The sequence below is a fragment of the Anolis carolinensis genome, chromosome 6 (assembly GCF_035594765.1).
Source record: "Anolis carolinensis isolate JA03-04 chromosome 6, rAnoCar3.1.pri, whole genome shotgun sequence".
Taxonomy (NCBI): Eukaryota; Metazoa; Chordata; class Lepidosauria; order Squamata; family Dactyloidae; genus Anolis; species Anolis carolinensis.
The window spans coordinates 44,380,819-44,399,988 of NC_085846.1; the positions used below are offsets into that span (position 1 = coordinate 44,380,819).

Here is a 19,170-nt window from a genome sequence, read left to right on the forward strand (position 1 = left end):
TTTTCCTGAAGGCCAACCTTCCCGTGTTGAATTTCCCAGAATTGGATTTTGACACCGACGGCTCATAGAGAGATATTTCTCCTTTAATCAACTATGCTTCAGAGTAACTTTGGCAAATTCTGTGGGTGGCCAGGGATGGGGTTGCCCCTTTGGACTCTGTCCAACTACTATCTCCTCTAACCTACAATGCTTTCCTCTCTCTTTTCCCTTCCTTTCTCGTCTTTATCATCACTCACTGTTGCCCACTGTTGTTTTGGGGTTCATCAATCACAAGGGGCCGTTTCCCGAATCATTGAATCATGGAATCATAGAAAAGTAGAGTTGGAATAGAACTCATGGGCCATTGAGATCTCCCACAACTAAGACGCAGGAAGTTTCATTCAAAGCATCCCCGACAGATGGCCATCGAGCGTATGCTCAAAAGCTACAAAAGAAGGAGCCTCCAACACACTCCGGGGGAGAGAGTTCCACTGCCGAACAGCCATCACAGTCAGGAAGTTCTTCCTGATGTTCAGGTGGAATCTCCATTCCTGTTGTTTGAAGCCACTGCTCCGTCCCGTTGTCTTCAGGGCAGCAGAAAATAAGCTTGCTCCCTCCTCCCAATGACTTCCCCTCACATATTTGTACATTGCTATCATGTCTCCTCTCAGCCTTCTCTTCTGCATGCTAAAAATGGCCAGCTATTAAAGCCTCTCCTCATACTGCTTGTTCTCCAGACCCTTATTCATTTTAGTCGCACTCCTCTTGACACTTTCAAGCTTGCCCGCATCTCCATTTATCTGCGGTGACCAATTATTCCACGTGTGGTCTGACCAAGGCAGAGTAGAGGGGGAGCATGACTGCCTTGGATCTAGACGCTATTCCCCTGTTGATTCAGGCCTAAAGCCCATTGGATAGTTGATCTGCCGCAACCCATAGTAGGCTCATTGTTATCTTGTTGTCCAGGAGGACTCTCGGATGATTTTCTCACACACTGCTGTCAAGCTAGGCGTCCCAAAAACAGTCGCTTGGATTTCCATTATTTATACCTAAGTGAAGTAGCTTTCAGTTGTCCCTGTTTAACTTAATAAAGTTACTTTTGGCCCATCTCTGTAGTCTGAAGTTACAAAACTTTTTCTCTCCTGTAATACTGACGCAGTAGAGGTAGAAGGATTTTCTGAGGGAAATTACTCCATAAAAGCCAAGGTAGGAAATGCTTCCTCTTTGGGTTCAGTACGTATTTCATTCAATTCCCTTTTTTTTTTTTTTGGTCTAAAATTATTTCCCTCATGAGCCAGGACTGTTAGGTCTTCTCCAGATCCTCCACTGTTATATTTGTTGTGGATACTTCGTATAATCATTTTAGGTGAAGGATTACGCCTGACTCACACTTTTCAGAAATATGTGTCCATCTGAACATTTGAGGATGTGTGACTTTGGCAAGCACTTCTCTATATTTTCATCTTTCACTGTCCCAACGGCTTGAGCGGGTGTGGTCGACGCAGTGGCCGCGGGACGGCCGCCTTTGGGTCCCCTAGCCCTCTGGCCGCGCACGCGGACGGTTGCGTTTGGCCGTCGGAGTGTGCCTTTGCGGCTGCTTTAGAGGAGTGGGCGCAGGTTACGTCGAGTGCGAACCGCTTCTTGCTGGCTTGTTGGTATAACTCAGAGGGTGGAATGATCAAAGACAGTGGGACACCTACAATTTTGCCCAAATTTCTCAAAATGTAAACCTTGTATCCCGTCACCCTGAAAGGCTGTGATTGACGCTGTTGCTGCGGAACGGCCGCCTTTGGTTGTTCTTGCCCTCTGGCCGCGCACGCGGACGTCGGCGTTTGCCCGTCAGGGCGTGTGACTTTGCGGCTGCTTTCGAGGTGTTGGCCTTGTTTCAGTCTCGTGGGAACTGTTTCTTGCTGGACTGTTGGTATAACAATAGAAGAGGGTGGAATAATCTAAGACAGTGGGACATTGTCCCATTCACCTTTAAAGGCAGTGTACTCAACGTTGTGGCCACAGAACGGCCGCCTTAGGGTCCCCTTTCCCTCTGGCCGCGCACGCGGACGTTGGCGTTTGCCTGTGAGGGCGTGTGCCTTTGCGGCTGCTTTAGAGGAGTGGGCGCAGGTTACGTCGAGTGCGAACCGCTTCTTGCTGGCTTGTTGGTATAACTCAGAGGGTGGAATGATCAAAGACAGTGGGACATTGTCCCATTCACCTTTAAAGGCAGTGTACTCAACGTTGTGGCCGCAGAACGGCCGCCTTAGGGTCCCCTTTCCCTCTGGCCGCGCACGCGGACGTTGGCGTTTGCCTGTGAGGGCGTGTGCCTTTGCGGCTGCTTTAGAGGAGTGGGCGCAGGTTCCGTCGAGTGCGAACCGCTTCTTGCTGGCTTGTTGGTATAACTCAGAGGGTGGAATGATCAAAGACAGTGGGACATTGTCCCATTCACCTTTAAAGGCAGTGTACTCAACGTTGTGGCCGCAGAACGGCCGCCTTAGGGTCCCCTTTCCCTCTGGCCGCGCATGCGGACGTTGGCGTTTGCCTGTGAGGGCGTGTGCCTTTGCGGCTGCTTTAGAGGAGTGGGCGCAGGTTCCGTCGAGTGCGAACCGCTTCTTGCTGGCTTGTTGGTATAACTCAGAGGATGGAATGATCAAAGACAGTGGGACATTGTCCCATTCACCTTTAAAGGCAGTGTACTCAAAGTTGTGGCCGCAGAACGGCCGCCTTAGGGTCCCCTTTCCCTCTGGCCGCGCACGCGGACGTTGGCGTTTGCCTGTGAGGGCGTGTGCCTTTGCGGCTGCTTTAGAGGAGTGGGCGCAGGTTACGTCTCGTGGGAACTCTTTTTGGCTGACCTCTGGGTGTAATGATAGAAGATTGTGGAATCACTTAAAAAACTGGGACACCGTGGCCTTTACCACTTTTCCAAATTGTCTTCTTTCACTGTCCCATTGCCTTGAGCAGGTGTAGTCAACAGTATGTGATGATAATCTTCCGCAGACTCATAAGTAGAGAATCAATCCACTCAGAAACTCTGTTTTGCAATTAGAAACAATTACTTATGTCTTCATGTTCCCTTTTGAATCAACATTTGTGCTTTGTTTCTACTTTGGAATCATTACTACTCCATTACACACAATAACTTTCATAATTTTACTTCCTCAACTTTACTTTAACTGTATACCAACAGAAGTCATTTCCCTCTATCCAACTCATCTTCTGGAGAACTTTAATAACACCAGAAATACACACAATTCTTCCCAGAAGTGCAACTCCATGGAAACATGAACCCAACATCAGAGCCTTTAAACCTTCCTCTTCCGAAAAGCCTTAGAGGCCTGTGTGGTCGTTCGTTGCCTAGAATTGCTTGCCAGGCCTATAGTATTTTGCACTGCATTGTTTTTTAACTGTCAAACTACCTCCTCTCTATTCAGCCCTCGGACCCGTGCCGTGTTTTTACACCAATGTTTTTTAAGCTGTTAATGCTGTATGCTGACTGTGACTTTAGTTATATTTTATGTATCATTGACCCAACATTTCCTTGAATACAGAAGAGTCTCACTGATCAAAGCTGAACGGATCTACCTAAGCTTAAATAAGGAAATATCTTGGATTGGACTGGTAGAAGAGAAGCGTATTACACACATCATATGAGGTTATGAATTTCCTAATACAGCAACAAAAATTCATGTTATATAACAAATGTGACAGAAGAAGTTGTTCAATATGCAGTAATGTTATGTTGTTATTGCTTAATTTTTTAATTTGGCTGCAAAATATCACAATATAATGAAATTGTTGACTACATAAATGGCTACTGTTTTCCAGAGGCTAGACGGTGTGGACGTGGGGCCGGCCAATGGTGGCCGGCCCCCCGGGGCAGAGGGGCTTGGGCCCACATTTCTAAAGCAGACGGGAAGAATGCATGCCCTTCCCCGTGGGTTGTGGGGTGTGGTCGTGGGGCCGGCCAACGGTGGCCGGCCCCCTGGGTCAGAGGGGCTTGGGCCCACATTTCTAAAGCAGACGGAAAGAAAGCATGCCCTTCCCCATGTGGGTTCTGTTGTGTGGGCGTGGGGCCGGCCAACGGTGGCCGGCACCCCGGGTCAGAGGGGCTTGGGCCCACATTTCTAAAGCAGACGGGAAGAATGCATGCCCTTCCCCGTGGGTTGTGGGGTGTGGTCGTGGGGCCGGCCAACGGTGGCCGGCCCCCTGGGTCAGAGGGGCTTGGGCCCACATTTCTAAAGCAGACGGAAAGAAAGCATGCCCTTCCCCATGTGGGTTCTGTTGTGTGGGCGTGGGGCCGGCCAACGGTGGCCGGCACCCCGGGTCAGAGGGGCTTGGGCCCACATTTCTAAAGCAGACGGGAAGAATGCATGCCCTTCCCCGTGGGTTGTGGGGTGTGGTCGTGGGGCCGGCCAACAGTGGCCGGCACCCCGGGTCAGAGGGGCTTGGGCCCACATTTCTAAAGCAGACGGGAAGAATGCATGCCCTTCCCCGTGGGTTGTGGGGTGTGGTCGTGGGGCCGGCCAACGGTGGCCGGCCCCCCGGGTCTGAGGGGCTTGGGCCCACATTTCCTGGTTTTTTACTTCTCTCTCTGTCTCTGGGATGCGTGCCGGCCAACGGTGGCCGGCCTAGTATTTTAAAGTGAGGGCCACCATGTATTCCCTGTCTGGGAAGGGTGCCGGCCAACGGTGGCCGGCACCCCTGGGCAGTATTTCAAAGTGAGGGCCACCATGTATTCCCTGTCTGGGAAGCGTGCCGGCCATCGGTGGCCGGCCCCCCTGGGCAGTATTTCAATGTGTGGGCCTCAATTTATTCCCTGTCTGGGAAGCGTGCCGGCCAACGGTGGCCGGCCTAGTATTTTAAAGTGAGGGCCACCATGTATTCCCTGTCTGGGAAGCGTGCCGGCCAACGGTGGCCGGCCTAGTATTTTAAAGTGAGGGCCACCATGTATTCCCTGTCTGGGAAGCGTGCCGGCCAACGGTGGCTGGCCCCCCTGGGCAGTATTTCAATGTGTGGGCCACCATGTATTCCCTGTCTGGGAAGCGTTCCGGCCAACGGTGGCCGGCCCCCCTGGGCAGTATTTCAATGTGTGGGCCACCATGTATTCCCTGTCTGGGAAGCGTTCCGGCCAACGGTGGCCGGCCTAGTATTTTAAAGTGAGGGCCACCATGTATTCCCTGTCTGGGAAGCGTGCCGGCCAACGGTGGCCGGCCTAGTATTTTAAAGTGTGGGCCACTCTTTTTCCCTGTCTGGGAAGCGTGCTGGCCAACGGTGGCCGGCCCCCCTGGGCAGTATTTCAATGTGTGGGCCACCATGTATTCCCTGTCTGGGAAGCGTTCCGGCCAACGGTGGCCGGCCCCCCTGGGCAGTATTTCAATGTGTGGGCCTCAATTTATTCCCTGTCTGGGAAGCGTGCCGGCCAGCGGTGGCCGGCCTAGTATTTTAAAGTGAGGGCCACCATGTATTCCCTGTCTGGGAAGCGTGCCGGCCAACGGTGGCCGGCCCCCCTGGGCAGTATTTCAATGTGTGGGCCACCATGTATTCCCTGTCTGGGAAGCGTTCCGGCCAACGGTGGCCGGCCCCCCTGGGCAGTATTTCAATGTGTGGGCCACTATGTATTCCCTGTCTGGGAAGCGTTCCGGCCAACGGTGGCCGGCCCCCCTGGGCAGTATTTCAATGTGTGGGCCACCATGTATTCCCTGTCTGGGAAGCGTTCTGGCCAACGGTGGCCGGCCTAGTATTTTAAAGTGAGGGCCACCATGTATTCCCTGTCTGGGAAGCGTGCCGGCCAACGGTGGCCGGCCTAGTATTTTAAAGTGTGGGCCACTCTTTTTCCCTGTCTGGGAAGCGTGCTGGCCAACGGTGGCCGGCCCCCCTGGGCAGTATTTCAATGTGTGGGCCACCATGTATTCCCTGTCTGGGAAGCGTTCCAGCCAATGGTGGCCGGCCCCCTGGGCAGTATTTCAATGTGTGGGCCACCATGTATTCCCTGTCTGGGAAGCGTTCCGGCCAACGGTGGCCGGCCCCCCTGGGCAGTATTTCAATGTGTGGGCCTCAATTTATTCCCTGTCTGGGAAGCGTGCCGGCCAACGGTGGCCGGCCTAGTATTTTAAAGTGAGGGCCACCATGTATTCCCTGTCTGGGAAGCGTGCCGGCCAACGGTGGCCGGCCTAGTATTTTAAAGTGGGCCACTCTTTTTCCCTGTCTGGGAAGCGTGCCGGCCAACGGTGGCCGGCCCCCCTGGGCAGTATTTTAATGTATGGGCCTTGCCGGCTGTGGCTTTTCCTTTCTTTTCTTTTCTTTTGTTTTAGCTGCCTGTCGGCCTACGTGGTCGTGTTTCCCACAATGCGCCGCATCCCTCTTCTCTCGCGACTGTCTTTCGGCACCCCTTTATGCGATTTTGCACAGAAGCCTCCTTTTTTGCGGGCCACTCTTTTTCCCTCTCTGGGAAGCGTGCCGGCCAACGGTGGCTTTTGGCATCACGGCGACTCACAAAACAACAAAACCCAACACCCCCCAAACTCTAAAATTGGCAACACAATCCATCATCCCTGCCTCCAGTAAGTTACAACACAATCACACAAAAAACACAATCACAACACCAAAAAAAGGCCAAAACCCACAACAGGCAATGTGCCATGCTTTCTATATTTTGTAATATATATATATAATACAAAATAATAAATACAGCCAGACATTGGAGCTGCAAGGATATTCAGTGCAATTCAACCACACCAATAAAAGATTAACCTTCGTAAAAGGCGACCAGGCTTTGAAACAGTGATACTACTCTGAAACTGACCAACCAAAGATTTCCCCTAGATAGCAAGCACCCAGGCTTTGAACCACCGAGGCTATTCATTACAATTCTACCCCCCTAAAAGGCAACTACCTAACCTTCCAAGCAGCAAGCCTGTTCCTTTCTATTCCACCTCACCAAACAAGGATTCCCATAAGAAAATGGCCAGGCTTTCAGGCTACAAAGCTATTCACTGTTATTCCACCTACCTAACAAAGAATTCCCATACGCCACAGCAACGCGTGGCCGGGCACAGCTAGTGAACTATAAAATTGTGCAATAAATCTTAGGAAAGGGCAAACGCTCTGCAATTTAGCAAACAAGCAGGGTGGATTGTGTTCTCCCACTGTACCAAATTTGATCAGTATAGCTGAAAAAATGAGAGCAGGAGAGCCCCCGACCCCCCCCTCCCCGGGGCTGTTTTTGGGCAACTGCGCATGCGCGTCCGCCATTAATGAATTAATTTCGAAAATAACGAATTTTCGTTAATTTCGAATTTTTGGGGGGGCAAAATTCGTTAATACCAACAAAAACGAAACGCTCCCCCCCCTCTAGTTTTGAAACGAGTTTAGAATCAAATTTTTCATGGATCGATCAAGCCTAATAAATAACCCTAAACAAGTCACCTAACTTGCTTAGTCTGGCCTAATAGAGGTCTGCTTCCCTGGTTTCCTTAACCTGAAACCAGTCTTTTCCCTATGACTAAAAATCACAGACTGAGATTTAAAACTCCCCTGGTTTCCTTTTCAACGGCTGTTGGCTCCGCCCCCGTTGTCACGGCAACCTGTCTTCTAATGCTGAGCTGGTTACCTTCTGGCACTATCAGCTCCAATACTTACCATTTTAAATTAACCAAACCTGACTGTTTAAACAAAATCAAATAAACATGTCATCTATAAACAAAATAAAATCATACACTTCTTTACAGGGATTAACGAGGAATTATGATTGAGTCATTGAGTAAATGTCCAGGAAGGGTTTCTAGACTGCTTATTGGGGTGTAAATATACATTTTTGTCTGGCATTTTGTTTATTTTGTTTGCAGGGCCACCCGTCCAACCTCAGCGGCCAAGCAGGCAGAGGCGCCCCTGGTGGGAACTGGACCCACAAAAAGCGGCCCAAGCCGAAAGGCTGAGGGAAAAGGTGAAGAAACAGCGGGAGGAGAGGGAGCCCCGAAGGCCAAAACAGGAGCCCCCAGTCTTGCCAAAGAAGCCCCACGGGAAGATCTTCCAGGAAGACCAGAAGGAACATCATTCCATCCAGAAGGATCTCCGCCCAGGATTTTTGCACCAGATGGCAAATGTGGAAGAGACGGAAGTGAAGAGACAGCAGTCCTTTCTCCCGAAGATGCCCATGAGCACAGAAGAGTGGAGCCCGGCAAAAATCATCCCCCTGCCCCAAGCAGGTCCACGCCCTCCTCCCGCAACAACCCTCTCACCTTCCCCTCCTCCCCGGCCAGTGCCCCGGCCTTACCGGTTCCCAGCCTTGAAGTAAGTATTCTATTATTATGTTAGTGTTCTTTATTTGTAGTATTTGTTAGCGTTTAGAGTCTTCATTATTTAGCTTTAGTATATAGTATACATTTATTTTATTTTATTACTTTTATTTATTGGTTTGTATTATTTTCATTTTGTTTATTTTGTTTGCAGGGCCACCCGTCGAACCTCAGCGGCCAAGCAGGCAGAGGCGCCCCTTGTGGGAACTGGACCCATAAAAAGCGGCCCAAGCCGAACGGCTGAGGGAAAAGGTGAAGAAACAGCGGGAGGAGAGGGAGCCCCAAAGGCCAAAACAGGAGCCCCCAGTCTTGCCAAAGAAGCCCCACGGGAAGATCTTCCAGGAAGACCGGAAGGAACATCATTCCATCCAGAAGGATCTCCGCCCAGGATTTTTGCACCAGATGGCAAATGTGGAAGAGACGGAAGTGAAGAGACAGCAGTCCTTTCTCCCGAAGATGCCTATGAGCACGGAAGAGTGGAGCCTGGCAAAAATCTTCCCCCTGCCCCGAGCAGGTCCACGCCCTCCTCCCGCAACAACCCTCTCACCTTCCCCTCCTCCCCGGCCAGTGCCCCGGCCTTACCGGTTCCCAGCCTTGAAGTAAGTTTTCTATTATTATGTTAGTGTTCTTTATTTGTAGTATTTGTTAGCGTTTAGTCTTCATTATTTAGCTTTAGTATATAGTATACATTTATTTTATTTTATTACTTTTATTTATTGGTTTGTATTATTTTCATTTTGTTTATTTTGTTTGCAGGGCCACCCGTCCAACCTCAGCGGCCAAGCAGGCAGAGGCGCCCCTTGTGGGAACTGGACCCATAAAAAGCGGCCCAAGCCGAAAGGCTGAGGGAAAAGGTGAAGAAACAGCGGGAGGAGAGGGAGCCCCAAAGGCCAAAACAGGAGCCCCCAGTCTTGCCAAAGAAGCCCCACGGGAAGATCTTCCAGGAAGACCGGAAGGAACATCATTCCATCCAGAAGGATCTCCGCCCAGGATTTTTGCACCAGATGGCAAATGTGGAAGAGACGGAAGTGAAGAGACAGCAGTCCTTTCTCCCGAAGATGCCTATGAGCACGGAAGAGTGGAGCCTGGCAAAAATCTTCCCCCTGCCCCGAGCAGGTCCACGCCCTCCTCCCGCAACAACCCTCTCACCTTCCCCTCCTCCCCGGCCAGTGCCCCGGCCTTACCGGTTCCCAGCCTTGAAGTAAGTTTTCTATTATTATGTTAGTGTTCTTTATTTGTAGTATTTGTTAGCGTTTAGTCTTCATTATGTAGCTTTAGTATATAGTATACATTTATTTTATTTTATTACTTTTATTTATTGGTTTGTATTATTTTCATTTTGTTTATTTTGTTTGCAATATTTTCTTTATATTGTTTATTATTTGGTTGTTTTGGTTTTATTTTGAGTTTGTTTTTGTTTTGGGTTTTGTTTTGGTTTTTGTTTTGGAATCGTAATGGAGGCATACGACATGCTGAGCACTGGCCGGCTGCTTCCGTAATCCGGGTCGTTTATTTAAGGCCCCCCGACCCCGAGGAAACCCCCGTCAAGTGGCCAGTGCCACCCGTACAGAAACCGCGGCCGAGCAGGCAGAGGTGCCCCTTGTGGGAACTGGCCCCACAAAAAGCGGACCAAGCCGAAATGCTGAGGGAGAAGGTAAAGAAGCAGCGGGAGGAGAGAGAGATGAGAAGGCCCAAACAGGAGCCCCAGCCTTGCCAAAGAAGCCCCACGGGAAGATCTTCTAGGAAGCCCGGAAGGAACATCATTCCATCCAGAAGAATCTCTGCCCTGGATTTGTACGCTGGATGACAAATGTTGAAGAGATAGAAGTAAAAAGACAACAATCCTTTCTCCCAACGATGCTTCCAAGTGTGGACAAGTGGAGCCCGGCAAAAATCATCCCCCTGCCCTGAGCAGGTCCACGGCCTCCTCCCGCAACAACCCTCTCACCTTCCCCTCCTCCCCGGCCAGTGCCCCGGCCTTACCGGTTCCCAGCCTTGAAGTAACTATTCTATTATTATGATAGTGTTCTTTATTTGTAGTATTTGTTAGAGTTTAGAGTCTTCATTATTTAGCTTTACATTTATTACATTTACATTATTTAGTATACATTTATTTTATTTTATTACTTTTATTTATTGGTTTGTATTATTTTCATTTTGTTTATTTTGTTTGCAGTATTATTTTCATTTTGTTTATTTTGTTTGCAGTTTCCCCGAGGAAGCCCCCGTCAAGTGGCCAGGGCCACCCGTCCAACCTCAGCGGCCAAGCAGGCAGAGGCGCCCCTTGTGGGAACTGGCCCCACAACAAGCGGCCCAAGCCAAAAAGCTGAGGGACAGTGGGAGGAGAGGGAGCAATACCCATCGCCCCTTCAAAAGAAACCCTAAAGGAATGAAATCTCTTTTAAGGAAAAAATGTCATTTTTTTCTCCTTTCTTATACCTACTTAGAACAAATTAGGATGGAATGAGAGGGAGTCCAGCTGGCTGACCTAAAATGCATATGTTCCATTAGCCTCTTGGCTTGAGTAAAATAGAAGAATTCTTACATCTGGGCCTAATGCTGAACCTCGATGCAGACCGAGACCGGGAGAATGCTGCATGTTGGTGGCCAGTCTGGGGTCGTCCTGGTTGCCGTTCAAGGGGTTTCCAGAAATGGATTGAGGAGAACTTACTTGGTTCTTTTTTCTTCTGGTTTTGTCAGCATGTCTCTTTCTCTAATAAATTGATTTCTGAAATTGCTACCACTTGTTGTGCTTTTTGCCTTTGGATCCTGAGGTTGATTGTGTTAGAAGTCCAGCTAAGTTTTAAAGAGCCGGGGAGAAGCTAGGGTTCCCTCCCCAAGCAAGGGAACCCCCAAATTCTAGCTCGATATCAACTCCAGTACACTATTATTATACATCATCATCACCATCATTATAGACTTATGCAGTTAGAAGGGGCCCCAAAGGTCATCCAATCAACCCCCCTTCTGCCAGGCAGGAAGATAGAATTATTATTTTATTATTATACACTAACTGTACCCGGGCACATGTTGCTGTGGCCAGTTGGATTCAATGAGAAAAAGTCAGGAAAGAGTTATTTCTCCCACCCTGGACCTTCCACAGATATATAAAGAGAAGCCCTTACAGGATGGTAAAATATGCTGGTGTCCCCTGAGGAACATCCTTGCTGTTGGCCAGTTCTCTCACACCAGAAGTAGCAAGGCTATTCAATGCTGGTCAAGTTGTTCAATTGTTATATTTCTTGTAGTAAATAAACACCACTCAGAAAACAGTGGAATACCAGACATGAAACACTCAGAGCCAGCTAACACATCCCAACAAAGGATTCCCCCAGGCAGGAAGTAGCCAGAGTTGGAAGCAGCAAGGCTATTCAATGCTAATCAAGTCAGCCAATTGCAACATTTCTAGCAGTTAAAAAAGAACACCACTCAGACAACAATGGAATACCAGACATGAAACAATTAGGGCCAACTAACACATCCCAACAAAGAATTTCCCCAGGCAGGAAGTAGCCAGAGTTTGAAGCAGCAAGGCTATTCAATGCTATTCAAGTTGTCTTTCCTCTCTCCGCTGGGAAGCCAGCCAGCGGTCACACAGTAGCCAAAGCACCTCCATTTCCCGGCCCCATTGAGAGGCCAGAAGAAATGCTGGCTTGCTCTTCTAGCCGGTTGTAATGATGTGTCTGACAGGGATGGAATCTTTTTTTGATCCCACCGCTGCCACCAATTGTAAAGGATGATGTGGCAGAGAGGAATCCCTTTTGATCCCACCGCTGCCACCAATTGTAATGAGGTGAGGCAGGGAAGGAATCTTTTTATCCCACCCTTGCCACCAAAATGTAAAGATGTCTGGATGATGATTTTTTTATAACTGCTGCCACCAAATGGAGGAGATGTCAGGCAGAGGATACTTATTCTTTTTAAGCTTTATTTATTTATTTCACTTTTGATGGTGACGTTGCTTAACTTAGAATATGATTGTGACAGAGACTTAGATGGAATAAAAATCAAAACAAGTTTATTGCATGTACAGAGCTTAGTGGTTTCAATAACTTCTTAAAGGCACTTAGATTAACGGTTACAAATAGATGTGAGGTGTTACAACTTTCAAAATACTTCTTTCTCCAAAACTAACTAGAAACTGATAACTTAGATCTACTGGGATCACTTCCCTTACTTCACAGCCTCCACAACTAGCCCTAAACAAGTCACCCAACTTGCTTAGTCTGGCTCTACTAGAGGTCTGCCTCCCTGGTTTCCTTATCTGAAACCAGTCTGTTCCCTGTGACTAGAAATCACAGACTGAGATTTAAACTTCCCTGGTCTCCTTAAACTAGGAACCAGTCCTTTCCCTGTGACTGGAAATCACAGACTCCCTAAAATAAGTCACCTTATTTTAGAATTGACTCAAATTCCCTCATTTGAGCCACCCTGATCCTCCACTTGAGAATCAGTCCTCACTGTAATTTCACCATTACAGACTCTCACTGACTGACTGGGTTTTAAAATGTTCCCTCCTTTTTCCTTCAAACAGCGGTTAGCTCCGCCCCTGTTGCTAGGGTAACCTGCCTTAGAATGCTAAGATGGTTACCTTCCTGTATTATCAACTCCAATACATACCATTTTAAACTTAGCCAAACCTAACGTTTAAACAAAATCAAATAAACATGTCATCCATAAATCAAAATAAAACACACACTTCTTTACACCGGTCAATCAGAGAAGAGAGAGGGAAATTTCAAAATGGGACAATGTCAGTGAATGGGAGCTTTTGTGTATAAAGATGTCTGATTGTAAATGCATTTTTACACTTGTACCCTTTGAGCACCTGTGCTGTACAAGTGTCCCTTTTGCCCAAATTGAATACAGCCTCTGTTGTTTGCCTTTATCCTGGTGGAGTCTTCGGTTCCTGATTCCTGATTCGCTATCCATGCTAGCTAGCTCTCCAGGCATCCCTCGGGGCTTAGGAGAACTATGAATTCCAGCATGAATAGCACATGTGTTAATGCATTCCACACAGTGGTTGTAATCAGTTCTGAGGAAGTAAGCCATTTATAATCCGTGAATGCTTGGATAAAAATAAACATATTTGTGTCAAATATGCTGCAAGACTCCCTTGGTATTTTTCTGGAGTTAAAATGCTGATATATTTAGGGAGTGAATTTCTTGTGTATTTTTGCATAGCAAGGGTCTGGGCTAAATGACATATCTCAACCCTTGAAATGGTCCTATGATTCAATATAAAAAGAGAAATGATTTTTTAAAGTCAAATTACTACCATGTCTTGCATGTCAGAAAACAGAGTGACGTTAAGTCACGACTGGACTTAACATCAGGGGAAACCTTTACCTTTACCTTATTTTAGGGTTGATTGATTTTACTGTAGTATAGTTATGTATTGAAGATGTGAATGGTTTCCTTTTGATATTGATGAATCTCTATTGCACCGTATGTATTGTTACATTACGAGTGCTTTGTAAGCCGTCACATGTCGCTTTTGGCAGATGGTGGCAGGGTAGAAATAAAGTATCATCATCATCATCATCATCATCATCATCATGGCTAAAGGTACCTCCACCCAGGCCAAGGCCACAAGAGAATACATTCTGGAAAATTTGAGTAAATTACAATTTTGAACACCTCAACCAGCATGCCCATGATGCACACTGCCTGGGGATCCTTAGTTGTAATTCACATAATTTACTTTCCCAAGTTATGTACTTCCCAGCTCCAATTCTGGGACCTAATCTGGAGATGCTACAATTTGGAACTCTGAACCCTAAACTGCAAAAAATAGGAATGCTAGGACTACCCTAAGCCTTGAGATTTTAGGACACAAACTTGAGAACAAAGATCAACTGTATGCAAGATCACAGGAACCTCAGAATTGGTGCTGAGAGGTAACTTTTCAAGGGCTTTCAGAGCCAAGTCTCTCTCTCTCACGTCCATCTGGTAGAGAGCTTGCTGGTGGAATGAAAAGGAGGAAACACAGTCCTACTCCAGGAAGAGGTGGAGCCAAATAGTTGAGCTGGGTGAGCAATATAACAGGTACAAACAACATTGATTGACAAATATAAATAACCCATCCAACTACATTTACAGGGTAAGGGCAAAATCAGGCATGATACAATTCAAATCCTGAAACTTATAGTTCAACATATAGATGGTGCCACCTCTTCCTGGAGTAGGACTGTGTTGTGCCGTCGCGGCTGGGGCTGTACTCTTAGTGAAAGAGGCATGATACAACTCAAATCTTGCAACTTATAGTTTGACATATAGATGGCGCCACTCGCGCCGTCACACTCCCGGCCTAGATTTCCGGACTTTCGGAAATCTAAACAAAATGGAGTTAAATACCTTTAACTCTAAGACTGAATGTCTTGTGAAAATAACATGACCATGTCGCTAATAGGCCTGTCAAACAAAGAAACCTTTTCGTTAGAGACGACCTTAACCTGGGCCTTGCGCACTCTATTGTCAGAACTAGGATATAATTTTGACATAATACCTTTAGCCCATTGGTTTCTAGGAGCATCCTTTTGTTTAAGTAACATCAAATCCCCAACCTTTACGTTGGCACTTAACAATCCAAAACCCATAGTTTCTTAGGGCAGACTCTGAAAATGACCTTCCTTGGTGTTTAACCTTTGCGTGGAAATGCTGTGTGAACAGCAGAGCTATGTGGCTATGGTGTGGCAAAATAACAGGATTTTTAACACAGGATCTAATCTTTGCTCTTTTTAGTCTACCTCCAACCCTAAAAAGACCCTCATTGTCTAGGAAGGGGTTCAAGTCCTTTAAACAACTATTTTTGGGCAAGGATGCTTTTCTTTCTAAACAAGCTATTTCTTCTGAAAAACACTGTCTTTGAGTGGATCTCAGGATGACTGTAGAGGCTTTCGAAAGATCTTGGGGCTGAATTGCACCACTGTTTTTTGTAGTGATGTAATGTATGAGCCTGGCAATGGCTGCCTGAAGTCTAGTCCATTTTGAAAATCTTTCAAACTTGGCTGGATTTAAACCTTGCCTTGATAAGTCTTGGCCATTGATGGTAGATTTGCAGGACTGAATTTCTGGCAACTCAGTGTCTTTGGGCACGAAGATGCTTTCTGGAAAGGAAGGATTTTGGAGACATTTTGGTCCAGTGATCCAGAATGACTTGGACAACTTTGCGGCCGATGTTCCTCGGGATGCCACATCTGCCGGATTTTCTGAAGTGGATATGTAATGCCACTGCTCTTCTCCCTCCGCACACATGCTGGCTGGTTCAGCGTAGTTGCTTCTGAAGAGGTCTTCCACAAACTGGGTGATCTGGGTCTTCACCTTCGGATCCTTTAGCATCCTTCTTCTTAAGGACAGGAGACGATGAAGGGGAACATCTCTGTTGTTGGGTAGAGATGGTTTTTCCGGCTTGAAAGGTAAAGGTGCTGTCCAATTATCTTCAGAGACTTGAGTGACTTGGTTGTTCATCATCTCAAGGAACTTCTGTTCATTTTTAGAGAAGGCTGTTTGCTCATCTCTCTCTGTGACTTCGATGATGGGAGAGTAATCAGTCATTACTCCCTGGCAGCAAACTGAGATGTGGCTGGCACATCCTTGCATTAGTGAAGGCCTTTTAGTGACAGGCTGGGACATCTTGTTCAGGCAGACTGGGCCTAACACCATCCATCCTAAAGGCAACTGCTGGGCCATGGGTGATCCCTTAGGACCTTCAATCTGGTTGCTAACATGGAACAGTGTGGGACAATCTGCACCGATAAGCATGACAATGTCTTTTTCCAAGTCCAAAGCTGGAATTAGATCTTGAATACCTTTGAGATGAGGATGGGCTTGTACCACCTCTTTCGTGGCTATCTGTTCTTTGTTCCTGGGAATCAGGCTGCATTCTATAAGGTCAGGGAGATCGTACCTGGCCTTTTGTCCGACAGGTGAGATTTTGAACTTTGTTGCAACTCTGCCATTCATCTTATTCTTTCCAGAACAAGTGGATATGGTGTATTCCATTGTCTCGGTATGAAGGTCGAACATGTTGAAGAACTCTGGGGTTGCAAGAGATGCGTCACTTTGGGCATCCAAGGTGACGTAGACCCTTTTCTTATTCCATGGCTGCTTGTCTGGATACACCTCTGCCAGGCAGATTGGGTGGCAAATCCTGGGCTTGTGGCTATTTTGACAAAGCTTGGTGCAGGCAACCGCAGGAGCCTTGAGGGCTACCTGAGGTTCTGTAGGCTTTTGGTCTTCTTTGGTTTCTTCTTTGGCAGGAGAATTTGACTTTGCTTTGAATTGAGGGGAATCGAAGTTGTGCATTGCAGAGCAATGCTTGATGCTGTTGCAGTGTTGGCATTTAACCTTTTCTTTGCAGTCTTTGGAGAAGTGAATAGTGGCGCCGCAGCATCTAAAGCACACCTTGGCCGTTTGAACTATTTGGAGCCGTTCTTTGTAAGGCTTCTTTGCGAAAACTCTCCATTCAGCTAGGCTGTGTGGCCTTTGATGAATGGGACAGGATATGGTGTTGTTGCTGACTGGTTGAGCAGAAGCTGCAGGAGTTGCGTCTGTCATCTTGACACTCAGGTTCCTTCTAAGATCTTTGTCCTGGGCTTTGTCTTCTTTGGAGGTCTTTTCAGGCTTTAGGTCTTGGTACAAAGCGAGAAGACCTGTCTGAGGGTCATTCCTCTCGCGGGCTGCTCTAGTGACGAAATCCACCAAAAAGGTGAAGGGCGGGTATACATTTGCATTCTCCTCTTTGTACCTGAACACCTGTTTTCCCCAAGCTTCTCGAAGAGGAAAAGGAAGTTTGCAGAGAATGGCACTCTGCGATGTGTGCTGGTCCAGACATGCTAAACCTGACAGCTCTGGATTTCCTTTGGCTGAAGCTAGCTCTAGTAAAAGATCACTAAAGTCCCAAAGCTGTTTGCAATCTTTCATCTTCAGCGATGGGAACCTGTTGAGTCGATCCATGAGGGACGCCGCCGCCGCCGCCCCCCCCCCACGCGCACACACACCCTTCCTGCATGTTTCTAATATTGATTAGTATGCACGGATTTAATGTATTTGATACGACTTATGAGGAGTAACAATTTTTTTGCACACACCTATCTATCTATCTCTGGTTTGCTCTTACAGTGAAATAACACTGCAATCCTAATTTGTTAAACATCGAAAAAAATTTCCATAGATTTTTCCACTTCTTTCCTGTGGTACCTCACACCACAGTATCACTTTTTAAAATTACGTTTAATTTTTTGCAAATGGTGTAATAGCATTATGATTACATACTGTAATAGCTATATTACATCTTAATGAGTACAAATAACTTGTTTTTTTAAACAAGGTGGCCTGAAACAATTTATTATCATAATAAACACTAATGAAAAATAGCAGATGGTCAATTCTGCAAGATCTTGGCACTGATAGGAGTACTGAAATGTTGCAGCTAGGCCCTTGGCTTCACCCCCCCCTCGAAATTCTCAGGGTGGCCCACAAGAAGGCCTTACATTTATTATTTAAACTGTTACGTTTATTCATATCATGATTTGATCACCATGCTCAATATATCCCATATACATGGGGGTATTGGGATAATGATACAAAAGGTTTGCTAGGGTAGATCCCCTCTCGCTCAGACTCAGCCCCCCCCCCCCCAAAAAAAATCAAAATCCTGGCTACGGGCCTGGCTGCAACAGTATAATGACAATGGACCCTTGATATTTCTTAAGATTTGGTTGTATGACCCACTCTGGGTATCAAAATCCCATTATACACAATGATGTAATAAAATACATAAAGTGTCCCTTACGTAAAACAGCAAAATCAAAGTTAGTTTTCAAGAATTTTGGCAACATTTTCAAGCTGGGCTTGGGGGTGTGAATCTGTGGATGCAGAATTTGTGGACATGGAAGATCAACTATATAGCATAATAGCATTACTACAACTATATATCTCTATCTATATTTATATATTTGAAGCAAACCAATTATGCAGCATGAGGTGGTTCAAATTGAGATGGTGATAATAAGTGCAGATAAAAAAAACTTCAAACTCAGCATAAACATGGCAAGTGTATGTTATAAAGAATCAATGAGTTATTATTGTGAGTACAACTGGATTGGGTTTTCAACAGTATAACCCGTCATAACAGGGTTGTGTGATAAGGACCTGTATCTCTCAGCATTTGGACTATTCCAGATCATTAGCACAAAACTAATACAATCTCATTACGAACATATTCCATGTCTATATCAGTTAACATGGATTACTTTCCAAGTTTACAAATAAAAAATAATGGGAATTGAAATTTGATGATGGTACTGGGAATTTATCGTTTTACATCTCTAGCCTACTTTATAAAATTTGAGTCCATAGGGAAAAAAGGAGGGGAAAAAATGATTGTTTAGTCCTGCTAGGTTGGCAGAAGCTGGAGCAACAGCGGGCGCTCACTCCACTCCCGGGATTTGAACCTGGGACCTTTCGGTCTGCAAGTTCAGCAGCTCAGCGCTTTAACACACTTCGCCACTGGGAGAGATCAATTGGGAAATCACAGTTTTGAGGTAGAAAGTTGCTGAATTCACTAGAGTTTACTGTTCGAGAACTTCTACAGTTTGACAGATTTAAATTGTTTTACTTCCATTAACTTGGCTGGGGTTATACTTCATTATCTATATTTCTGAATATTTTATATTTTGGAGGTAACCCATCTTTTGGTGAGGAAGCTACTTCAAATAGAGAAATACCAGGAAACACAATTTTCTCCTTCCAAGAATGCCCACCACTCTTTCTCAAAAGTACCTGTCTAGAAGTCCATGGCATTGCCAGAAGTTAATGCTACTTTCACAAGCTCCCTACGGAAGGTGACAGGCACAACTTAGGGATCACAACCAGACACAGTGAAGACACCTGCTCATCTGCT

The 19,170-nt window shown here is 46.5% G+C and overlaps 1 protein-coding gene across 2 annotated transcripts in view; it reads left to right on the top strand.

Annotated features, from left to right (window-relative positions):
• LOC103280222 (translation initiation factor IF-2) overlaps positions 1 to 11,004 on the top strand; it is a 55,227-nt gene extending 44,223 nt beyond the window's left edge. The window contains exons 3-6 of one of the 2 annotated variants that reach the window (XM_062957026.1): positions 7,815 to 8,259; positions 8,419 to 8,863; positions 9,021 to 10,264; positions 10,473 to 11,004. In XM_062957026.1, coding sequence (XP_062813096.1) covers positions 7,815 to 8,259; positions 8,419 to 8,863; positions 9,021 to 9,110 — 980 coding nt within the window. In that variant the 3' untranslated portion in view covers positions 9,111 to 10,264; positions 10,473 to 11,004. The remainder of the gene's footprint in view (positions 1 to 7,814; positions 8,260 to 8,418; positions 8,864 to 9,020; positions 10,265 to 10,472) is intronic. The other variant, XM_062957027.1, reaches the window with a different exon arrangement.
• The last annotated feature ends 8,166 nt before the right edge of the window (positions 11,005 to 19,170 follow it).